Genomic DNA, 20,500 nt, shown 5'->3' with positions numbered 1-20,500 from the left:
TTTTGAAGAAGAGCAGGGGAGTTATGCCCGGAGTCCTGGCCAATATTTATCCCTCAATCAACATAACAAAAACAGATTATCTGGTCATTAACACATTGCTGTTTGTGGGAGCTTGCTTGTGCGCAAATTGGCTGCCACGTTTCCCACATTACAACAGTGACTACACTTCACAAGTATTCCATTGGCTGTAAAGCGCTTTGAGACGTCCGATGGTCGTGAAAGGCGCTATATAAATCCAAGTTTTTTTTACTTTATCCTCCTTTATGTCACCGGGATCTGTGCAGCATATTGGCTGGTCTCCATCTGTTTGCTGACACCCAGCGCCACCTCTTCCCCTCTATCAACCCCATGACCAAACCCACACTGTCAGACTGCCCGTCTGATAGTTAGTCATGGATGAGTCATCACTGGCTGCAACTGAACATCAGGAACACCAAATTGATTATTACCGGCCCCTGCCATTAACTCTGCTCCCATGCCATTGACTCCATCTCCCTCCCAGCCACTCAGTCAGGCTGAACCAGACCATGTGAAACCTTGTTCAACCCAAAACTGAGTTTCAAATCCTATATCCTGCCCATCACCAAGACGGCTTATTTCCACCTCTAACATTGCCCACCCCCACCAATCCCTTGACCCCTCTACCAGCCGAAACCCTTACCGCTGCCGCTAGCCTTGATTATTCCGACATTCTTCTTCCAGCCTCCTATTATTCACCCTCCATAAGCTCCAACTTGTCCAAAACCGACCCAGTCAGATCCTGCCCTATGTTCAGTTCCTATCACCCGTTAACCATCGCCCCCCACCCCCCAACCCTTGTGGCCTCATGCCACCCTGTCTCTGCAATCTCCTGCACCCTTTGGTCCTCTGACTCAGATCGTTTGTGCAAGCCCACCCCACCATTGGTGACAGAGCTTTCAGTTGCCTTGGTTCTACCTTTTGGAGTTTCCTTTCTAAGTCCTTTTATATTTCCCCTAATCTCTCTCTCTCTCTCAATTCCTACTCAAAGCCCATCTTTTTCACCAAAGTTTCAGTTGCCCTCCTTCATGGTTTAAAATTTGTTCCCCTATCGCCATTGCAAAGCAGAAGAGTGACTTTTCTAATGTGTTAAAGCCACTCTAGTTGTTCCGTAGATTCTTTGCTAATTGCATCTATTGTTGGATGAATGTATGCGTACTCTACAATTTGCTTAGCTGAGTACTTTTTGTATTCTAGACTGTATCTGTGTTCTAACAATGTGACCAATAGTTTCTGATATGCGTTTATAAATCATCATCATAGGCAGTCCCTTGAAATCGAGGAAGACTTGCTTCCACACTAAAAGTGAGTTCTTGGGTGACTGTACAGTCCAAAATGGGAAATACAGTCTCTGTCTGTCCCACCTGGGGGGAAGTCTTTGGGTATGTAGGACTCTTGGTATCTGCTTTCCTCTGAGCACAGAGTTTAGTTTTAGGAAGAAATAGCTTATAAACAGTAAGATATATGCACCATTGAGCAGCCAAATAATTTATTTTTCTGGTCACTCACCAACTAGGAACACCAGTAAACGCAGTTTTATTTTACTTATCCATTCACAGGATGTGGGCGTCGCTGGCAACATCAGCATTTATTGCCCATCCCTAAAGTTATTAGTTGAAACAATTTGAGCTGAAGGAATTTACCCAAACCCCCTGCTTTTGCCAAAAAAAACCAGACTAGCAATTCCAAAATGGTGGCATCAGGATTCCTCTGTCTGAGGAGTCTGAGCTGGTATACGAGAGGAAAGAGGGGGATGAACATGAGATGAGGGTGAGGGGGAAGAGGACCATTAGAAAATATTGGTCCGGATTTCGCGGTCGGTATGGTGGCGTACTCTCAGAGTACTCCGTCATGCCTCCTTTGAAAGCCACCGCAAGTTTGAGATTTCTGCTTGCACTTGCTAACGTGTGAAATCGGGAACGTGCAGTCTGTCAACTTACGCATTGACAGGCCACCCGCACGACCCACGAAAAAGCAATTGCAGTCGCAGATTTGGGCTATTTGCCCGCCGACTGGCCAGTAATTGTACACTGAACAGGCACAGGGCCTGTTTACATCAGCGTAAGGGGAGACCTCAGACATGATTTAAACATTTTGATATCGGAAATGATACACATACACTATATATCAAATGAGTTTCTGCAGATATTGGCCCGGATTCGAGTTTCAATGATGTCGCAAATTATCAAAAAATACATTTTTTAGCGAGTTTGGTGGAGCGAAGCAATAATCACGAATTAAATTCCAATCCTATAAATTGTAATTGGATCTGATTTCGGAATTCCATTAAATCTCTTTACGAGATTCCCTTCAGAAACGATTAAAATGGAATTCTGCTTTGTGATTGGAGGACCAGGATCACATGATCCCAGGTTTGCTTCCGCATCGCCTGCGTCCCTGGGATCTGTGGGCCATTACACTGCGCTCCGCCTCGAGGCCTGAGACAGCAAGGTTTCGCATCTCGCTGCCAGCAGGTATGTGCGCATTCCTTTCGCGGGTCGGAGTGGTACTCCGGAGGTTCACCTCCAACTGCCATTCATGGCACATTGTTTGGAACAATGGCCGTATAGATAATGGATGAAACATCTGGTAAGAGTAGTGGATACACGGGTTTAGATTCACCGGTATCGGTGCGAATTGCCACATGCTGGTAATGGATTTACAGCGAGTCCAAGTGACACTTGCTGCTCTGCCTGAGGCTCTGATACAGCTGTTGGGTTTTTCTTTTGCTAACGGTCTTCTCAGCAAAATGAAAGCGTTGATTGTGAAATCTCTCGAGGCCACAATTCCATCTGCATTCGTGGAGTGACGTCAGTGATGCCCGGAGGGGTAGCAGTTTCATTTATCCAGAAGTGCAGCCAAGCAATAGGACATGCAACAAAAGGTTGCAGTTGGGTTTCTAACAGCAAATGATGTCGCCCACCGTGACGGCCGGTGACTGTCAGTCAGTTTGATGATGTAATCCACCACAGGAGTTTTTAAATCCTTTAGCGTGCAGGCGATGTGTAATGGCCAGAAAACTGGTCTTGTAGTCCTTGGGCCACTGGGAGTTCACCTGCTGGTGCCCTCCAGCATTGACCCCACTGCCGTTTGTGGGGTCAGTCCACGAGTACCTCACTTGGATGGGCACAGACCCCACTACAGCCACATCTCCAGTGCCTGCCTCGCCTGTGTGGCTAGGCAATTGGGTGGACACCTGCCATGGGGGGGGAGGGGGGGTTGTCCAAGACCCCTCCCCCTCCCCCCTGACCGTAGGATGTCTTCCCCCTGTGTAAGGGGGCTGACTTGATTCCTTTTTAAATGCAGCAATTTCCTCGGACTCCCACACTGCTACCCTGGCCTGGGACCCCTCGGGTACGATCCACATTTGGCCATCTGGAGGCTGGTTTGTCCCAACTCACCTGGAGTAGCAGTCTCCACAGATATACCCGGGTCTCAAATGAGCCAACGGAGCAGGATCTCCCAATGTAGGAAGTCCATGCCCCGATGACATTTGCATTTATCTCAACGTAAGCTCGAGGAACAGCACCTCATCTTTCGTTTAGGCACTTTACAGCCTTCTGGACTCAACATCGAGTTCAACAATTTCAAACCGTATACTCTGCCCCTATTTTTGTTTTTCAGATTTTTTTTCTCTCTTTCCCACGGCAGCTGTTGATGTTTCTGCCAGTTACACCCTATCTAGACTCATCTTTTGTTTCTTAACTTGTCCCATTACCATCTCCTTTTGCCTTGCACCATCATCCCTTTTGTCTCTCTAATCTCTCCTGCCTTCCACCCGATCACAGACCTTCCTTTTTGTTCTTTACTCCCCTCCCCCTTTCCCTGCCCCTGCACTTGCTTAAATTCCTGTCACACCTCTAACTTTTTCCAGTTCTGATGAAGGGTCATCAACCTGAAACATTAACTCTGTCTCTCTCTCTGCAGATGCTGCCTGACCCGCTGAGTGCTCCCAGCATTATCTGTTTTTATTTTGCATTGTAATTGGTGGGTGGTCAGAGCTTCCGCCCTTACAAGACCAGTCTAAAACCCAGGGACCCAGTGCAGGGTCTCTGCCATTTTCCGGGGGGTTGGGGAGAGGGTATCTGCTGGTCTCCTGCTGGAGTTTCAGCAGGAAGTCGATAAACTAGTACAGAAATTCAGCTCCTGAATTCCTTTGTGCGTGACTACAATCCAACTCTTGGCCAATCTTTATTTTGACATGATAACTACCTGCAGGATTAGCTTTTACAGTCTATGGCGATGGTCTGAAACCTTGACTTACAAACTCCAATACATTCCTTCCCTCTCTCTCTGTGCCAACTGATCATCACACACAAAGGCACATTGAAAGAACCTTGGGATCCTCAGGCTATGAGTCTGGTGCAGTGGTTTCTGTGATGGTGCACTGCAGTTTTCAAACTACCCGCCCCCCCCCCCCGCCCCCCGCCAGTATGTGAATGTTCCTTTTAGTGTGCTGGATAGCCAAAGGAGCATAAACCCTGACGTCAGTGAAGAACAGCTACACCCCCTCCCTGAGCCCTCCTTTCCGCACCTAGCAACAGTATGCGTCAGAAGGGATACATTGATTTTGATGACTGATTTGGGCTAAGGTCACTGGAGCGCATTTATTTGAAGGAACGATTCTCCAGTGTAAAACGTTATGGATCACGTTAACATTCCTGCAAGATAGAGGCTGCTGTTCATCGTGTCACCGAAAGAAAGAAAGAACTTGCATTTATATAGCGCCTTTCATGACCTCTGCACGTCCCAAAGCTCTTTGCACTTCAAAAGTGTTTTATTGACAGTAATCACGTTTGTATTGTAGGAAACACGGCAGCTTCTCCTCCGCTCGTCTTCGAATAGCGCCCCACGGGGTCTTTTGTCCAACTGAGAGGACAGATGGGGCCTTGGTTTAACGTCTCACCCAAAGGATGGCACCTCCGACAGTGCGGCACCTCCAACAGTGCAGCACTCTCAGCGCTGCACTAGTGTCAGCCTAGATTTTGTGCTCCAGTCTCTGGAACGAGGCTTGAACTCACAACCTTCTGATTCAGAGGCGCGAGTGTTACCCTCTAAGCCACGGTGATACTGAACACTGCTGTCAGAATACATATGGAAATGCAGATAAATGTCAGTGCATTACACACCATTATAATTTTGACAAGCCACAAATATATAAAAAGGTGTGTAATATATTGATCTATTTAACATCTAGTGGTTAAACTTATTTAGTATGCATTAAATAGAACATTTCACGAGCAGTATTTATTTATAAATGTCTCGTCAAGGTCAAGCTTCCTATGCAGTGTGCCTAATGATTATACTAGCCATTTTATTCAACTCCACACTGGTTCTGTGTTCTGTTCGTGTACCGCTTGTATTTTCCCTTTGGTAATAGTGCTAGTGAAAAAGGTATTAACATCCGTATCTCTATTTTGATTCTGTGGGAGTGTTGGACTGATCAGCTCTGCCCATTTGCCTCTCTTCCTTGGAGCAAGCACTACGTAATGCCACCATGATGGAGGCCTGAACAGCTTTTGTAAGCTAGGCAAGAATAAAGCCCCAATTTTAAGTGACGTGAGGCCCAGGCCACTTTAATTCTCGGGCCTAATTTAAACGTTGGGCCCCACTCTCACTTGAAACCCGCGCTGGTGACGTGGCACCGGTGGACGCGAGCAGGAGAGCGCGGCAGGAGGCTGCGGCTGGGGACAACAAAATCAGTCTCCAGATAAGTCTAGGGCATGGTGGATGCTGGCAGCGGACATGGGCAGAAGGGAAGCCAAGGGCGGGGGGAGGCCCTAGGTGTTACTGATGGGGCCTGGGGGAAGCATCCCACTGCTCCTGGCCCACAAGGAATCTAAGAACATAAGAAATAGGAGCAGGAGTAGGTCACTCGGCCCCTCGAGCCTGCTCCACCATTCAATAAGATCATGGTTGAACTTTTGCCTCAACTCCACTTTCCTGCACTATCCCCATATCCCTTGATTCCCTTAATATCCAAAATTCTGCCGATCTCTGTCTTGAATATACTCAACGACTGAGCTTCCACAGCCTTCTGAGGTAGAGAATTCCAAAGATTCACTACCCTCCAGGTGAAGAAGTTTCTCCTCATCTCAGTCCCCTTATTCTGAGACTGTAACCCCTGGTTCCAGACTCCTCAGCCAGAGATGAAAAGTGGTTATGAACAGCTCTTATTACTGATTATAATGAGCACAGAGGAGCTGTGGAGGAAGGGATCCTTATTTGTGAAACATAAATGGCGATGAGGAGTGCAGCTCACGCCTTCCTTTCACTGCCACATTTCCCGAGCCCAGGGAAACCTGCACAGCAACAGTCGAATGTAAATCGGGCTCCCAATTGCCCTGTGGGAGCCCAATTAAAATATCTTCATTAAGAGTCCTGCCTCTTCACAGCGCCACACTCGCATGCCTCGATATCCGCTGTCGTAAAAATGTCGGTGGGCAGTGATTCCCCATGTGTAATGGTTTAAAACTGCGTCCCCCTTCTTCTGCCCATCGTGGTGGGGTTAATATCATAGAAACATAGAAACATAGAAAATAGGTGCAGGAGCAGGCCATTCAGCCCTTCTAGCCTGCACCGCCATTCAACGAGTTCATGGCTGAACATGAAACTTCAGTACCCACTTCCTGCTTTCACGCCATACCCCTTGATCCCCGAGTAGTAAGGACTTCATCTAACTCCCTTTTGAATATATTTAGTGAATTGGCCTCAACTACTTCCTGTGGTAGAGAATTCCACAGGTTCACCACTCTCTGGGTGAAGAAGTTTCTCCTTATCTCGGTCCTAAATGGCTTACCCCTTATCCTTAGACTGTGACCCCTGGTTCTGGACTTCCCCAACATTGGGAACATTCTTCCTGCATCCAACCTGTCCAAACCCGTCAGAATTTTAAACGTTTCTATGAGGTCCCCTCTCACTCTTCTGAACGCCAGTGAATACAAGCCCAGTTGATCCAGTCTTTCTTGATAGGTCAGTCCCACCATCCCGGGAATCAGTCTGGTGAATCTTCGCTGCACTCCCTCAATAGCAAGTATGTCCTTCCTCAAGTTAGGAGACCAAAACTGTACACAATACTCCAGGTGTGGCCTCACCTAGGCCCTGTACAACTGTAGCAACACCTCCCTGCCCCTGTACTCAAATCCCCTCGCTATGAAGGCCAACATGCCATTTGCTTTCTTAACCGCCTGCTGTACCTGCATGCCAACCTTCAATGACTGATGTACCATGACACCCAGGTCTCGTTGCACCTTCCCTTTTCCTAATCTGTCACCATTCAGATAATAGTCTGTCTCTCTGTTTTTACCACCAAAGTGGATAACCTCACATTTATCCACATTATACTTCATCTGCCACGCATTTGCCCACTCACCTAACCTATCCAAGTCACTCTGTAGCCTCATAGCATCCTCCTCGCAGCTCACACTGCCACCCAACTTTGTGTCATCCGCAAATTTGGAGATACTACATTTAATCCCCTCGTCTAAATCATTAATGTACAATGTAAACAGCTGGGGCCCCAGCACAGAACCCTGCGGTACCCCACTAGTCACTGCCTGCCATTCCGAAAAGCACCCATTCACTCCTACTCTTTGCTTCCTGTCTGACAACCAGTTCTCAATCCACGTCAGCACACTACCCCCAATCCCATGTGCTTTAACTTTGCACATTAATCTCCTGTGTGGGACCTTGTCGAAAGCCTTCTGAAAGTCCAAATATACCACATCAACTGGTACTCCTTTGTCCACTTTATTGGAAACATCCTCAAAAAATTCCAGAAGATTTGTCAAGCATGATCTCCCTTTCACAAATCCATGCTGACTTGGACCTATCATGTCACCATTTTCCAAATGCGCTGCTATGACATCCTTAATAATTGATTCCATCATTTTACCCACTACTGAGGTCAGGCTGACCGGTCTATAATTCCCTGCTTTCTCTCTCCCTCCTTTTTTAAAAAGTGGGGTTACATTGGCTACCCTCCACTCCATAGGAACTGATCCAGAGTCAATATCAAGGCCGTTAACTCAGTTTCTCTCTTCACAGATCCTACAGTGTATTTCCAGTCTGTTCTGTTGTTTTTCCATACTCATTTGATTGCTTTTATGTTCTTGTTAGGACTCCAGGATAACATAAATCTCAAGCAGGAGATTGGGGAGAGATTGAGGACCGGGCCCATACTCTTTGGAGTTTCGAAGAATGAGAGGTGATCCCATTGAGACATACAGGATACTGAGGGGGATTGACAGGGTAGATGCCGAGAGGTTGTTTCCCCTGGCTGGAGAGTTTAGAACTAGGGGGCACAGTCTCAGGATAAGGAGGTCGGCCATTTAAGACTGAGATGAGGAGAAATTTCTTCACTCAGAAGGCTGCGAATCTTTGGAATTCTCTGCCCCAGAGGGCTGTGGATATTCAGTCGTTGAGTATATTCAAGGCTGAGATAGAGAGATTTTTGTACTCTAGGGGAATCGAGGGATAAGGGGACAATGCAGGAAAATACAGTTGTGGTCGAAGATCAGCCATGATCTTATTGAATGGCGGAAAAGGCTCGAGGGACTGTATGGCCACCTCCTGCTCCTATTTCTTATGTTCTTAGACCAGTGCATATCAGTAGCGCTGGGCAGGGAATGGGTGGGTTCAGAAGTCAGCGGAGATTAAAATCGAGAGGGATGTAAAATGGCTGGCTGAACTTAATCCATCTAGTTCCCACCGATGTGTTGGGTTAAAATGACTCTTGACTGGTTTTGGCTTGTGTGCTATTAGTTTGGACATGGGCCTGTTGGAGGCCCAATGGGGATGAAGTCCTGACTTCAGCGGAAGTTCGAGACCCAAAGAGATACGCATCTGGCACAAAGTTCATACTGTTTAACACGGGTTCCATATGATCTACCTCTTTGCCACCACCATCAACCTCAAGGCTGTTGTTACACTGTCCGAGCATCTGCCTGTAGCTCAGTGTCACCACCTGGATGTGCCTCCAATCTAAGCTGCATCAGCCTCTCTTGTTGCTCCTTTGGGTTTGACCAAGTGTGCACAACCTGGTCATTCTGCTTGACTCTGAGCTCATCCTTGTGTCCCACATTCAGTCAAGTCATAGAATGGTTACAGCACAGAAGGAGGCCATTCGGCCCATCGAGCCCATGCCGGCTCTCTGCAAGAGCACCTCAGCTAGTTCCACTCCCACACTCTTTCCCTGTAGCCTTGCAATTTTTTTTCCTTCAGGTACTTACCGAATTCCCTTTTGAAAGCCACGATTAAGTCTGTCTCCACCACCCTTTCAGGCAGTGCATTCCAGATCCTAATCACTCGCTGCGTAAAAGGTTTTTCCTCATGTCGCCTTTGGTTCTTCTGCCAATCACCTTAAATCAGTGTCCTCTGGTTCTTGACCCTTCTGCCAATGGGAACAGTTTCTCTCTATGTACTCTGTCCAGACCCCTCATGATTTTGAACACCTCTATCAAATCTCCTCTCAACCTTCTCTGCTCCAAGGAGAACAACCCCAGCTTCTCCAGTCTATCCACTTAAGTGAAGTCCCTCATCCCTGGAACCATTTTTATAAATTTTTTCTGCAGGCCTTTCCAAGGCCTTCACATCCTTCCTAAAGTGTGGTGCCTAGAATTGGACACAATACTCCAGCTGGGGCTGAACCAGTGTTTTATAAAGGTTCATCATAACTTCCTTGCTTTTGTACTCAATGCCTCTATTTATGAAGCCCAGGATCCCATATGTTTTTTTAACTACTTTCCCAACCTGCCTTGCCACCCGCAATGATTTATGCCCATATACCCCCAGGTCTCTCTGTTCCTGCACTCCCTTTAGAATTGTATCCTGGGGTTTATATTGCCTCTCCTCGTTCTTCCTACCAAAATGGATCACTTCACACTTTTCTGCATTAAATTTCATCTGCCACGTGTCCGCCCATTCCACCAGCCTGTCTATGTCCTCCTGCAATCTTTCCCTCTCCTCCTCACTGTTCACTGTACTTCCAAGTTTTGTGTCATCTGCAAATTTTGAAATTGTGCCCTGTACATCCAAGTCCAAGTCATTAATATATATCAAGAAAAGCAGTGGTCCCAGTACCGATCCCTGGGGAACACCACTGAATACCTTCCTCCATTCCGATTACCAACCGTTCATCACACTCTCTCTTTCCTGTCACTGAGCCAAATTTGTATCCATGCTGCCACTGTCCTTTTTATTCCATGGGCTTCAATTTTGCTGGTAAGCCTATTATGTGGCACTTTGTCAAATGCTTTTTGGAAGTCCATGTACACCACATCAACTGCATTGCCCTCATCAACCCTCTGTTACCTCATCAAAAAACTCAATCAAGTTGGTTAAACACGATTTGCCTTTAACAAATCTGTGCTGGCTTTCCTTAATTAATCCACACTTGTCCAAGTGACAATTTTGTCCAGGATTATCATTTCTAAAAGCTTCCCCACTACCGAGGTTAAACTGACTGGCCTGTAGTTGCTGCGTTTCTCATCACAACCTGTCACAAGATTGCATTTTTCCATCTCCAGAACAACTCCCATTTGGATCACTATCTCTCTCCGATTGCTATTAAAACACTACTACTTGCCAGCTTCACTTCCGGAATTGATTTGTGAATTCCCTTCTTGCTGGTCTCCTCACGTCCGTCCTTCTCAAACTCCAGCTAATCCATGTCCTCTCTTACGCAAGGTCCTACACTCCCATCGCCCTTGTCCTTGTCAAGATCCACTCTGTCCTCAGGCACATTGTCTTGCGCAGAAGAATGAGAGGGGATCTCATAGAAACATATAAAATTCTGACAGGGTTTAGACAGGTTAGATGCAGGAAGAATGTTCCCGATGTTGGGGAAGTCCAGAACCAGGGGTCACAGTCTAAGGATAAGGGGTAAGCCATTTAGGACCGAGATGAGGAGAAACTTCTTCACTCGGAGAATTGTGAACCTGTGGAATTCTCTACCACAAAAAGTTGTTGAGTCCAGTTTGTTAGATATATTCAAAAAGGAGTTAGATATGGCCCTTACGGCTAAAGGGATCAAGGGGTATGGAGAGAAAGCAGGGAACCGAGGTTGCATAATCAGCCATGATCATATCGAATGGTGGTGCAGGCTTGAAGGGCCGAATGGCCTACTCCTGCACCTATTTTCTATGTTTCTATGTCTTCAAGATCCTCATCCTCCCTCTCCAATTCCTGCTTGAGCTTTGCTCACCATTGCCTTCTCCATGTATCTCAGCTTGCACTATTCATTCTTTCAACTCTGGTTTGCTGCTCATTTTCCGCTCTATCATTCATGACCAAACCTACTGTCACTGTAGAACTTTCTATTTTGTTGCGTCTAGTCACCTTTCTCTCCTGTCACATTATACCAGCTGTTTAAATGTGGGGGAGTGAATTATACATCAGTGTGGTTTACAATCAATATATACTCAATAAGCAGGTACCAGCTGCCACATATTTAAATGTTTCCAGCTGATTACGATGCAGTGTACAGCACATTTGGGGAGCTTTTAGCTTTTATTGACACTGAGGTGGGGCTGTTCGGAGGCCACTCCACTGTATAGTTTTGAAATATAAGAGAATCCAATTTCAGCTTGCGTGGGTGTGTGATAGCGCGAGAGAGGATTAGTCCTCCAATTCTTTAATCAATGTTCTTTTCTCTCCCTTAACAACGCTAATACAAAACCTGTTGTTCAGATTATTTTAAATGGGCGATTCTACCAGTTAGTATTTGGAAATAATTTTTAATCTTTGCTGCATGATCAAATAGTCCAGCAATTTGTCTCCTCGATTCCCGCTATGGTAATCTTCTGATCTGAGACTGACGAATCAGGGGAGGCATTATCCTTCCGAGAGACGCCGAACGATGATCAGGGGATCGTCAGCCTGAGCCATTGTTGCACATCTCCTGGGCGACCGATCAAGGCCATTGGAATACGTCAGCAACCTTTCATCGCAGTCACGGTGGGCAGTTGGTGGGAAAAAAGACAATTGACAAACATTGTTTTTAAAAAAAATAAAAGCCTTATCATCTGCAACCCTCTCCTTAAAAGGGACTTAAATCCTGAGGATTTTTGCTCAGTCCTGTTATTTTATGCTTCAGTACATCGACAACGGTGCAAGCAGCTGGCAAGCTATTCCTTTAGTAAACCTTCTGGGTGATGCACCGTCTGGACAATTCAGCTTCCTCTTCCATCTCCTGATCTTTGTCCTTTCTCATTTTCTCTTCTGCTCCCAGCACCCTCCAGCTCCATCTGCAATCTAACGCTTTAATGGGCGAGATCGTGCTGTGGTGCAGTGGCCCCTTTTTCTCTTCTCTTTTCCCCCCCCCCACTTTCTGTTTCTCTCCCTCTCGGGGAAAAAGGTTACATTCACATATCAAAGAGTAAATTACTATGTTTAAAATGAACAAATTAATGCAAATTCATCTAACAAAAGGCGGTCAATATCTGAAATCATAGAATGTTACAACCCAGAAACAAGCCATTCAGCCCATCCAGTCAGTAACAGTATTGTTCTCCACATGAGCCACTATTCTAATCCCACTCCACATTCCATCTAATATTCCTCTTTACAAACAAATATCAAATTCCCTTTTATAAGAATTGATAGATCGCGCTCTTTCCCTGTGCGCGCTCTCTCTCTCGCTCTCCCCACTCTCTCTCTCTCTCTCTCTCTCTCTCTCTCTCTCGCTCTCCCCACTCTCTCTCTCTCTCTCTGTCTCTCTCTCTCTCTTCTTTCTCTCTCTCCCTTCTTTCTCTCCCTGCCTTCTCTCTCTCTTTCTCTCTCTCTCTCTCTCCCCCTTCACTCTCTCTCCCTTCTTTCTCTATCTCCTCTCTCGCTCTCCTCACTCTCTCTCCCATCCCTCTCTCTCGCTCACCTTTTAACCACTCATGAAGTATTACATGCCGCTAAGTAGGTAACTGAACACCTGTCTGTATTGAAGTCCATTTGCCAGTCTTCGGCCCATTTCGCCAATATATCGCAATCTGTTCATAACCTATTACCCTCCTCTAAGGTCCTGTCTCCACCACATCATTTGATGTCATCTGTAAATGTAATTATTGTGTAGCAGAAATGCCTCTTCCAGATCATAAATGAATATAATTAATAGAAGGGCATCTAACACTCAACCCTGGGGAAACCCATGAGTGACCAGAGCCCATTGGGAGGATATCCCTTATAAAACCAACCTTTATTTACAGTTCCTTAAGACAATATGTTATCCATCTTCCCATTTCACCCCACACCATGAGATCTATTTCTTTTAAATCCCTCCTGCCACAACATATCAAAAACCTTTTGTAGATTATGTCTACTGAGTCTTGATCAACCATTCAAAAAACTCGAATAAGGTTGGTCAAATATGACCTTTTGTTTTCTGAAGTTGTATTGGCTGCCCATGTCCTAACTCGCGCCAAGTCCCGCTCACCCATCACCCCATGCTCGTTGACCTACATTGGCATCCAGTTAAGCAATGCCTCGATTTCAAAATTCTCATCCTTATTTTCAAATCCCTCCATGACCTCGCCCTTCCCTATCTCTGTAATCTTCTCCAGCCTCACAGCCCCCCCGAGATGTCTGCGCTCCTCTAATTCTGCCCTCTTGAGCATCCCTGATTATAATCACTCAACCATCGGCGGCCGTACCTTCTGTTGCCAAGGCCCCAGTCTCTGGAACTCCCTGCCTAAACCTCTCTGCCTCTACCTCTCTCTCCTCCTTCATGATGCTCCTTAAAACATACCTCTTTGACCAAGCTTTTGGTCACCTGCGCTAATGATCTACTTCTGCGGTTCGGTGTCAAATTTTTATCGCATAATACTCCTGTGAAGCGCCTTGTGACGTTTCACTACGTTAAAGGTGCTATATAAATACAGGTTGTTGTTGATAGCCCCTGTCATCCCCGTAAATACTATACACTCAATTATATCATTCCTTATGGTCTGACTACCACAGAGGTTGGACTCACTGGTCTGTCGTTCCTTGGATTTGACTTTAATCCACTTTGAATGTGGGAACCATGTGCTATTGTTGCAATCCTCTGACATGAACCCAAATCTCAGTGAGCTATTGAAAATATCTACCAGGGGTTCACACACGACCTCTGCCAATTCTGCCAGCACCCAGGGACTTGCTGCTTTTTCGACTTTGAGCCCTTTTGGTTGAGCTGTCGCCATTCCCCTGGAGATCTGCAAACACCCTATCCGTGTTTTAGTCGCAGCCACTCGGCAAGGTGCAGGTCCAACCTTTTTTCACTTTAAAGAGCAGACACAAAGGGGATTATTTTAACCCAACCCACCATGCGACTGAGTGGGAGAATGAGGATAGAATAAATCTCGTTCCCCTGTGCCAGTATATTAGCAGAGTGAGTTTGCTTCACTGGTGTCATTCATATATCGCACTCGCTGTAACAACTGGTGTGTAAGCCTGAATCCTGTGTGCCAATAAAAGGTCTCCAATTCTAACCTGCCATTGCCGTTCCCCAACTCACCTTGCCTGCAACCCAGAAGAAATTGGGAGTAAAATTGAAAGGTTATGTGAAATGTTGCCCATGCACAAATGCTTGTATAGGATCTGAGGCCTTCTATCACCAAGACTGACCACTCAAACCTTCCTTTGTGCAATATTATTATTTGTAGTAGGTCAGTGCATAAGGGGTCACCCATTTAAAATGGAGAGGAGGAGGAATTTCTTCTCTGAGGGTCGTGAATCTTTGGAATTCTCTACCCCAGAGAGCTGTGGAGGCTGGGTCATTGACATATTTAAGGTGGAGATAGACAGATTTGTGAATGATAAGGGAGTCGAGGGTTATGGGGAGCGGGCAGGGAAGTGGAGTTGAGGCCAGGATCAGATCAGTCATGATCTTATTGAATAGCGGAGCAGGCTTGAGGGGCCGAATAGCCTACTCCTGCTCCTATTTCTTCTGTAGAACAGAATAATTTAATTTCAGAGAATTATCTGTATTCTACCGTGAAGGAATCGGAGCACTGGGAGAACTTGCACACCATAAGGATTAGTTTACATCAGACGGCCAAGCAAGTGGCTTCAGTGTATTTAAGCACTGAAGGATGTTCGGTATTCATGGAGTGAGATCATTTACACTCCACATTTGTAATGTACTTTCAGTGTATGTGGTTGGGGTCCGTGTTTCGGATCTGCCCAAGTTTTGAATCGGCCGTCTAAATCTGTTGAGTACAAGTCTGAGCTCACCATTCTTAAGCTGCACCGTGCTCTGGCCTGGCTTCACTTTTAATATTGCATTCAATTCTGCTCATGGACACAGAAAGAAAACGTCCTTCAAAGCCTTGGAAGTAGTGCAGAGGTCTACAAGGGTGATTCCTAGTGTCAGATAACTAAGCTATCAGGATAGGCTAGAAAAACCTGAGACATGTGTGGGACAACCTTATACAAGTATATGAGTGGAATACAGCAACAATAATAATGTGTATTTATATAGCACCTGTAACATAGTGAAACGTCCCAAGGTGCTTCACAGGAGTTTGACACCGAGCCACATCAGGAGATGTTATGGCAGATGAGCAAAAGCTTGGTCAAAGAGGTAGGTTTTAAGGGGCGTCTTAAAGCAACAAAGAGAGCGAGGTGGAGAGGTTTAGGGAGAGAGTTCCAGAGCTTGGGGCCTCAGCAGTTGAAACACGGCCACCGATGGTTGAGCGCTTAAAATCAGGGTGCTCAAGAGGCCACAATTGGAGGAGCGTAGATATCTCTGGGGGAGGGGGGCGTTGTGGGCTGAGGGAGGTTACAGAGAAAGGGAGGGGTGATGCCATAGCGGGATTTGAAAATGAGAATGTTAAAATTGAGGCATTGCCAATGTAGCTCGGCAATGCAAGATTGATCTCTAACATTATTTTAAGCTGAATCTTGACAGCAGAACTAAGGGACATGGATACAAACTGATAAAAGCCAAGTTCAGGGCAAGGTCAGGAAGCATTTGTTCATGCAAAGAGTAATCAATAGAATTGCCTTTTGGGCAAGGTAATGGAGCCAGAACCTCTGCAATGAGTTAAGGGATTGTTAGATACTGTGATGAAGAAACCATAGGTTTCTATAGATGGATGTCTCCTTTAACTGTAAATTAACTTTGAGATATTTTGTGACTTTCATTGTCCTGAAGTATACTCTCTATAACACTAGGACCTAACCTGCCAACCGAGAAAGTCACTTTACATACTTACATTTCCATTTTTGTTCTTTTTTCTTTATCAGGGACTTGCTGTCAGCACGTTACATTGAAAGGCATTTCAATGAGGAAGGAAAGACCACACAGACTTCGGTAAGATAAAGATACTTTCTTAGCTTATATTTTATGGCAGGAATATTAAATGAATGTGGATCTACAGTGTAAGAACATAAAAACATAAGAATTAGGAGCAGGAGAAGGCCATTCAACCCCTCGAGCCTGTTCCAGTTCAATAAGGTCATGGCTGATCTTCGACCTCATGTCCACTTTCCTGCCCGATCTCCATATGCCTTGATTCCCCTAGAGTCCAAAAATCTCTCTATCTCAGCCTTGAATATAGTCAACGATTCAGCACCCATCCACAGCCCTTTGGGGCAGAGAATTCCAAAGATTCACAACCCTCTGAGTGAAGAAATTCCTCCCCATCTCAATTTTAAATGGCCGACCCTTTATCCTGAGACTGTTCTAGACTCTCCAGCCAGAGGAAACAACCTCTCAGTATCTACCCTGTCAATCCCGCTCAGAATCTTACATGCTTCAATGAGATCACTGTTATGTCTTCAGATGCTCTAATAATGACTCCACGAGACAATGTGTTGTGCCTGAACTGTAGTGACCTTAGTCCATTTAATGTAACTCCAGAGTGAGGATCACACCTGGTTGCCTGCCTTTTATACTAGGCCTGGCACACCTGTACAGGTAACCTGCAAGTCTCTCACTGCAGTGCCCTCTGGTGGCACACCTTGTAATAGTACAAGCAGTAACTATGTAGGATACATGACAATCACCTCTCATTCTTCTAAACTCCAGAGGGTATAGGCCCATTGTACTCAATCTCTCCTCATAGCACAACCCTCAATGATTTGTGTGAACAGTTTGGAATAGAAAGAAGCAACATTGTGGAGCAGCAGGCAACTCGAGTGCAGAAACTACATGAGATTTCAGAGCCGCTAAGCGTCAACAAAAGTTTCAACCAGCTTTATCTGATGGCATTTGACTATTACTCTAATTTATTCAGGGCATGGTTGGTGGGCGGGAGTAGGAATTGGCAATAGTCAGGTGGACAGAGATGAAAAGGAGGGCAGGAAAAAGAGTGGGAGAGCAATAGTGATAGGGGATTCGATTGTAAGGGGAATAGATAGGCATTTCTGCGACCGCAACCGAGACTCCAGGATGGTATGTTGCCTCCCTGGTGCAAGGGTCAAGGATGTCTCGGAGCGGGTGGAGGACATTCTGCAAAGGGAGGGTGAACAGCCAGTTGTCGTGGTGCACATTGGTACCAACGATACAGGAAAAAACGGGTTGAGGTCCTACGAGATGAATTTAAGGAGCTAGGAGCTAAATTAAAACGTAGGACCTCAAAAGTAGTAATCTCGGGATTGCTACCAGTGCCACATGCTAGTCAGAGTAGGAATCGCAGGATAGCGCAGATGAATACGTGGCTTGAGCAGTGGTGCAGCAGGGAGGGATTCAAATTCCTGGGGCATTGGAACCGGTTCTGGGGGAGCTGGGACCATTACAAACCAGACGGCCTGCACCTAGGCAGGACCGGAACCAATGTCCGAGGGGGAGTGTTTGCTAGTGCTGTTGGGGAGGAGTTAAACTAATATGGCAGGGGGATGGGAACCAATGCAGGGAGACAGAGGGAAACAAAAAGAAGGCAAAAGCAAAAGACAGAAAGGAGATGAGTAAAAGTAGAGGGCAGAGAAACCCAAGGCAAAATCAAAAAGGGCCACAGAATATATAGGGGCTGCAGGAGGGGTCAAAACTAAAAATCATGACTTTAAAAACTAGTATTAAAACACTCTACCTTAACGCACGCAGCATTCGAAATAAAGTAAATGAGTTGACGGCACAAATCATTACAAATGGGTATGATTTGGTGGCCATTACAGCAATGTGGTTGCACGGTGGCCAAGACTGGGAATTAAACATACAGGGGTATCTGACAATTCGGAAAGACAGACAAGAAGGGAAAGGAGGTGGGGTAGCCCTGTTAATAAAGGATGATATCAGGGCAGTTGTGAGAGACGACATTGGCTCTAATGAACAAAATGTTGAATCATTGTGGGTGGAGATTAGAGATAGTAAGAGGAAAAAGTCACTGGTGGGCGTAGTTTATAGGCCCCCAAATAATAGCTTCACGGTGGGGCGCGCAATAATCAAGGGAATAATGGACGCATGTGAAAAAGGAACGGCAGTAATCATGGGGGATTTTAACCTACATATCGATTGGTCAAATCAAATCGCACAGGGTAGCCTTGAGGAGGAATTCATAGAATGCATACGGGATTGTTTCTTAGAACAGTATGTTACAGAACCTACAAGGGAGCAAGCTATCTTAGATCTGGTCCTGTGTAATGAGACAGGAATAATAAACGATCTCCTAGTAAAAGATCCTCTCGGAATGAGTGATCACAGTATGGTTGGATTTGTAATACAGATTGAGGGTGAGGAAGTAGTGTCTCAAACGAGCATACTATGCTTAAACAAAGGGGATTACAGTGGGATGAGGGCAGAGTTGGCTAAAGTAGACTGGAAACACAGACTAAACAGTGACACAATTGAGGAACAGTGGAGGACTTTTAAGGAGCTCTTTCATAGTGCTCAACAAAAATATATTCCAGTGAAAAAGAAGGGTGGTAAGAGAAGGGATAACCAGCCGTGGATAACCAAGGAAATAAAGGAGAGTATCAAATTAAAAACCAATGCGTATAAGGTGGCCAAGGTTAGTAGGAAACTAGAAGATTGGGAAAATTTTAAACAACAGCAAAGAATGACTAAGAAAGCAATAAAGAAAGGAAAGATAGATTACGAGGGTAAACTTGCGCAAAACATAAAAAAAGATAGTAAAAGCTTTTACAGATATATAAAACGGAAAAGAGTGACTAAAGTAAATGTTGGTCCCTTAGAAGATGAGAAGGGGGATTTAATAATGGGAAATGTGGAAATGGCTGAGACCTTAAATAATTATTTTGCTTCGGTCTTCACAGTGGAAGACACAAAAACCATGCCAAAAATTGCTGGTCACGGGACTGTGGGAAGGGAGGACCTTGAGATAATCACTATCACTATCACTAGGGGCGTAGTGCTGGACAGGCTAATGGGACTCAAGGTCGACAAATCCCCTGGTCCTGATGAAATGCATCCCAGGGTATTAAAAGAGATGGCGGAAGTTATAGCAGATGCATTCATTATAATCTACCAAAATTCTCTGGACTCTGGGGAGGTACCAGCAGATTGGAAAGCAGCTAATGTAACGCCTCTGTTTAAAAAAGAGGGCAGACAAAAGGCAGGTAACTACAGGCCGGTTAGTTTAACATCTGTAGTGGGGAAAATGCTTGAAACTATCATTAAGGAAGAAATAGCGGGACATCTAGATAGGAATAGTGCAATCAAGCAGACGCAACATGGATTCATGAAGGGGAAATCATGTTTAACTAATTTACTGGAATTCTTTGAGGATATAACGAGCATGGTGGATAGAGGTGTACCGATGGATGTGGTGTATTTAGGTATCCAAAAGGCATTCGAAAAGGTGCCACACAAAAGGTTACTGCAGAAGATAAAGGTTCGCGGAATCAGAGGAAATGTATTAGCATGGATCGAGAATTGGCTGGCTAACAGAAAGCAGAGAGTCGGGATAAATGGGTCCTTTTCGGGTTGGAAATCAGTGGTTAGTGGTGTGCCACAGGGATCGGTGCTGGGACCACAACTGATTACAATATACATAGATGACCTGGAAGAGGGGACAGAGTGTAGTGTAACAAAATTTACAGATGACACAAAGATTAGTGGGAAAGCGGGTTGTGTAGAGGACACAGAGAGGCTGCAAAGAGATTTAGATAGGTTAAGCGAATGGGCTAAATTTTGGCAGATGAAATACAATGTCGGAAAGTGTGAGGTCATCCACCTTGGAAAAAAAAACAGTAAAAGGGAATATTATTTGAATGGGGAGAAATTACAACATGCTGCGGTGCAGAGGAACCTGGGGTCCTTGTGCATGAATCCCAAAAAGTTAGTTTGCAGGTGCAGCAGGTAATCAGGAAGGTGAATGGAATGTTGGCCTTCAGTGAGAGAGGGATGGAGTACAAAAGCAGGGAGGTCCTGCTGCAACTGTATAGGGTATTGGTGAGGCCGCACCTGGAGTACTGCGTGCAGTTTTGGTTACTTTACTTAAGGAAGGATATACTAGCTTTGGAGGGGGTACAGAGACGATTCACTAGGCTGATTCCGGAAATGAGGGGGTTACCTTATGATGATAGATTGAGTAGACTGGGTCTTTACTCGTTG

At 45.5% G+C, this 20,500-nt stretch overlaps 1 protein-coding gene across 1 annotated transcript in view; it reads left to right on the top strand.

Annotated features, from left to right (window-relative positions):
• The window catches only part of adam11 (ADAM metallopeptidase domain 11), a 192,240-nt gene that overhangs the window by 31,551 nt on the left and 140,189 nt on the right, over positions 1-20,500 (top strand). Inside the window, exon 5 of the mRNA XM_070863906.1 lies at positions 16,234-16,300. Within this exon, the coding sequence (XP_070720007.1) occupies positions 16,234-16,300 (67 nt within the window). The remainder of the gene's footprint in view (positions 1-16,233; positions 16,301-20,500) is intronic.

This window comes from Pristiophorus japonicus, chromosome 21 (genome assembly GCF_044704955.1).
Source record: "Pristiophorus japonicus isolate sPriJap1 chromosome 21, sPriJap1.hap1, whole genome shotgun sequence".
Taxonomy (NCBI): Eukaryota; Metazoa; Chordata; class Chondrichthyes; family Pristiophoridae; genus Pristiophorus; species Pristiophorus japonicus.
The sequence above is the reverse complement of the archived record's forward strand: the minus strand, read 5'-3'. Positions and strand labels throughout refer to the sequence as shown.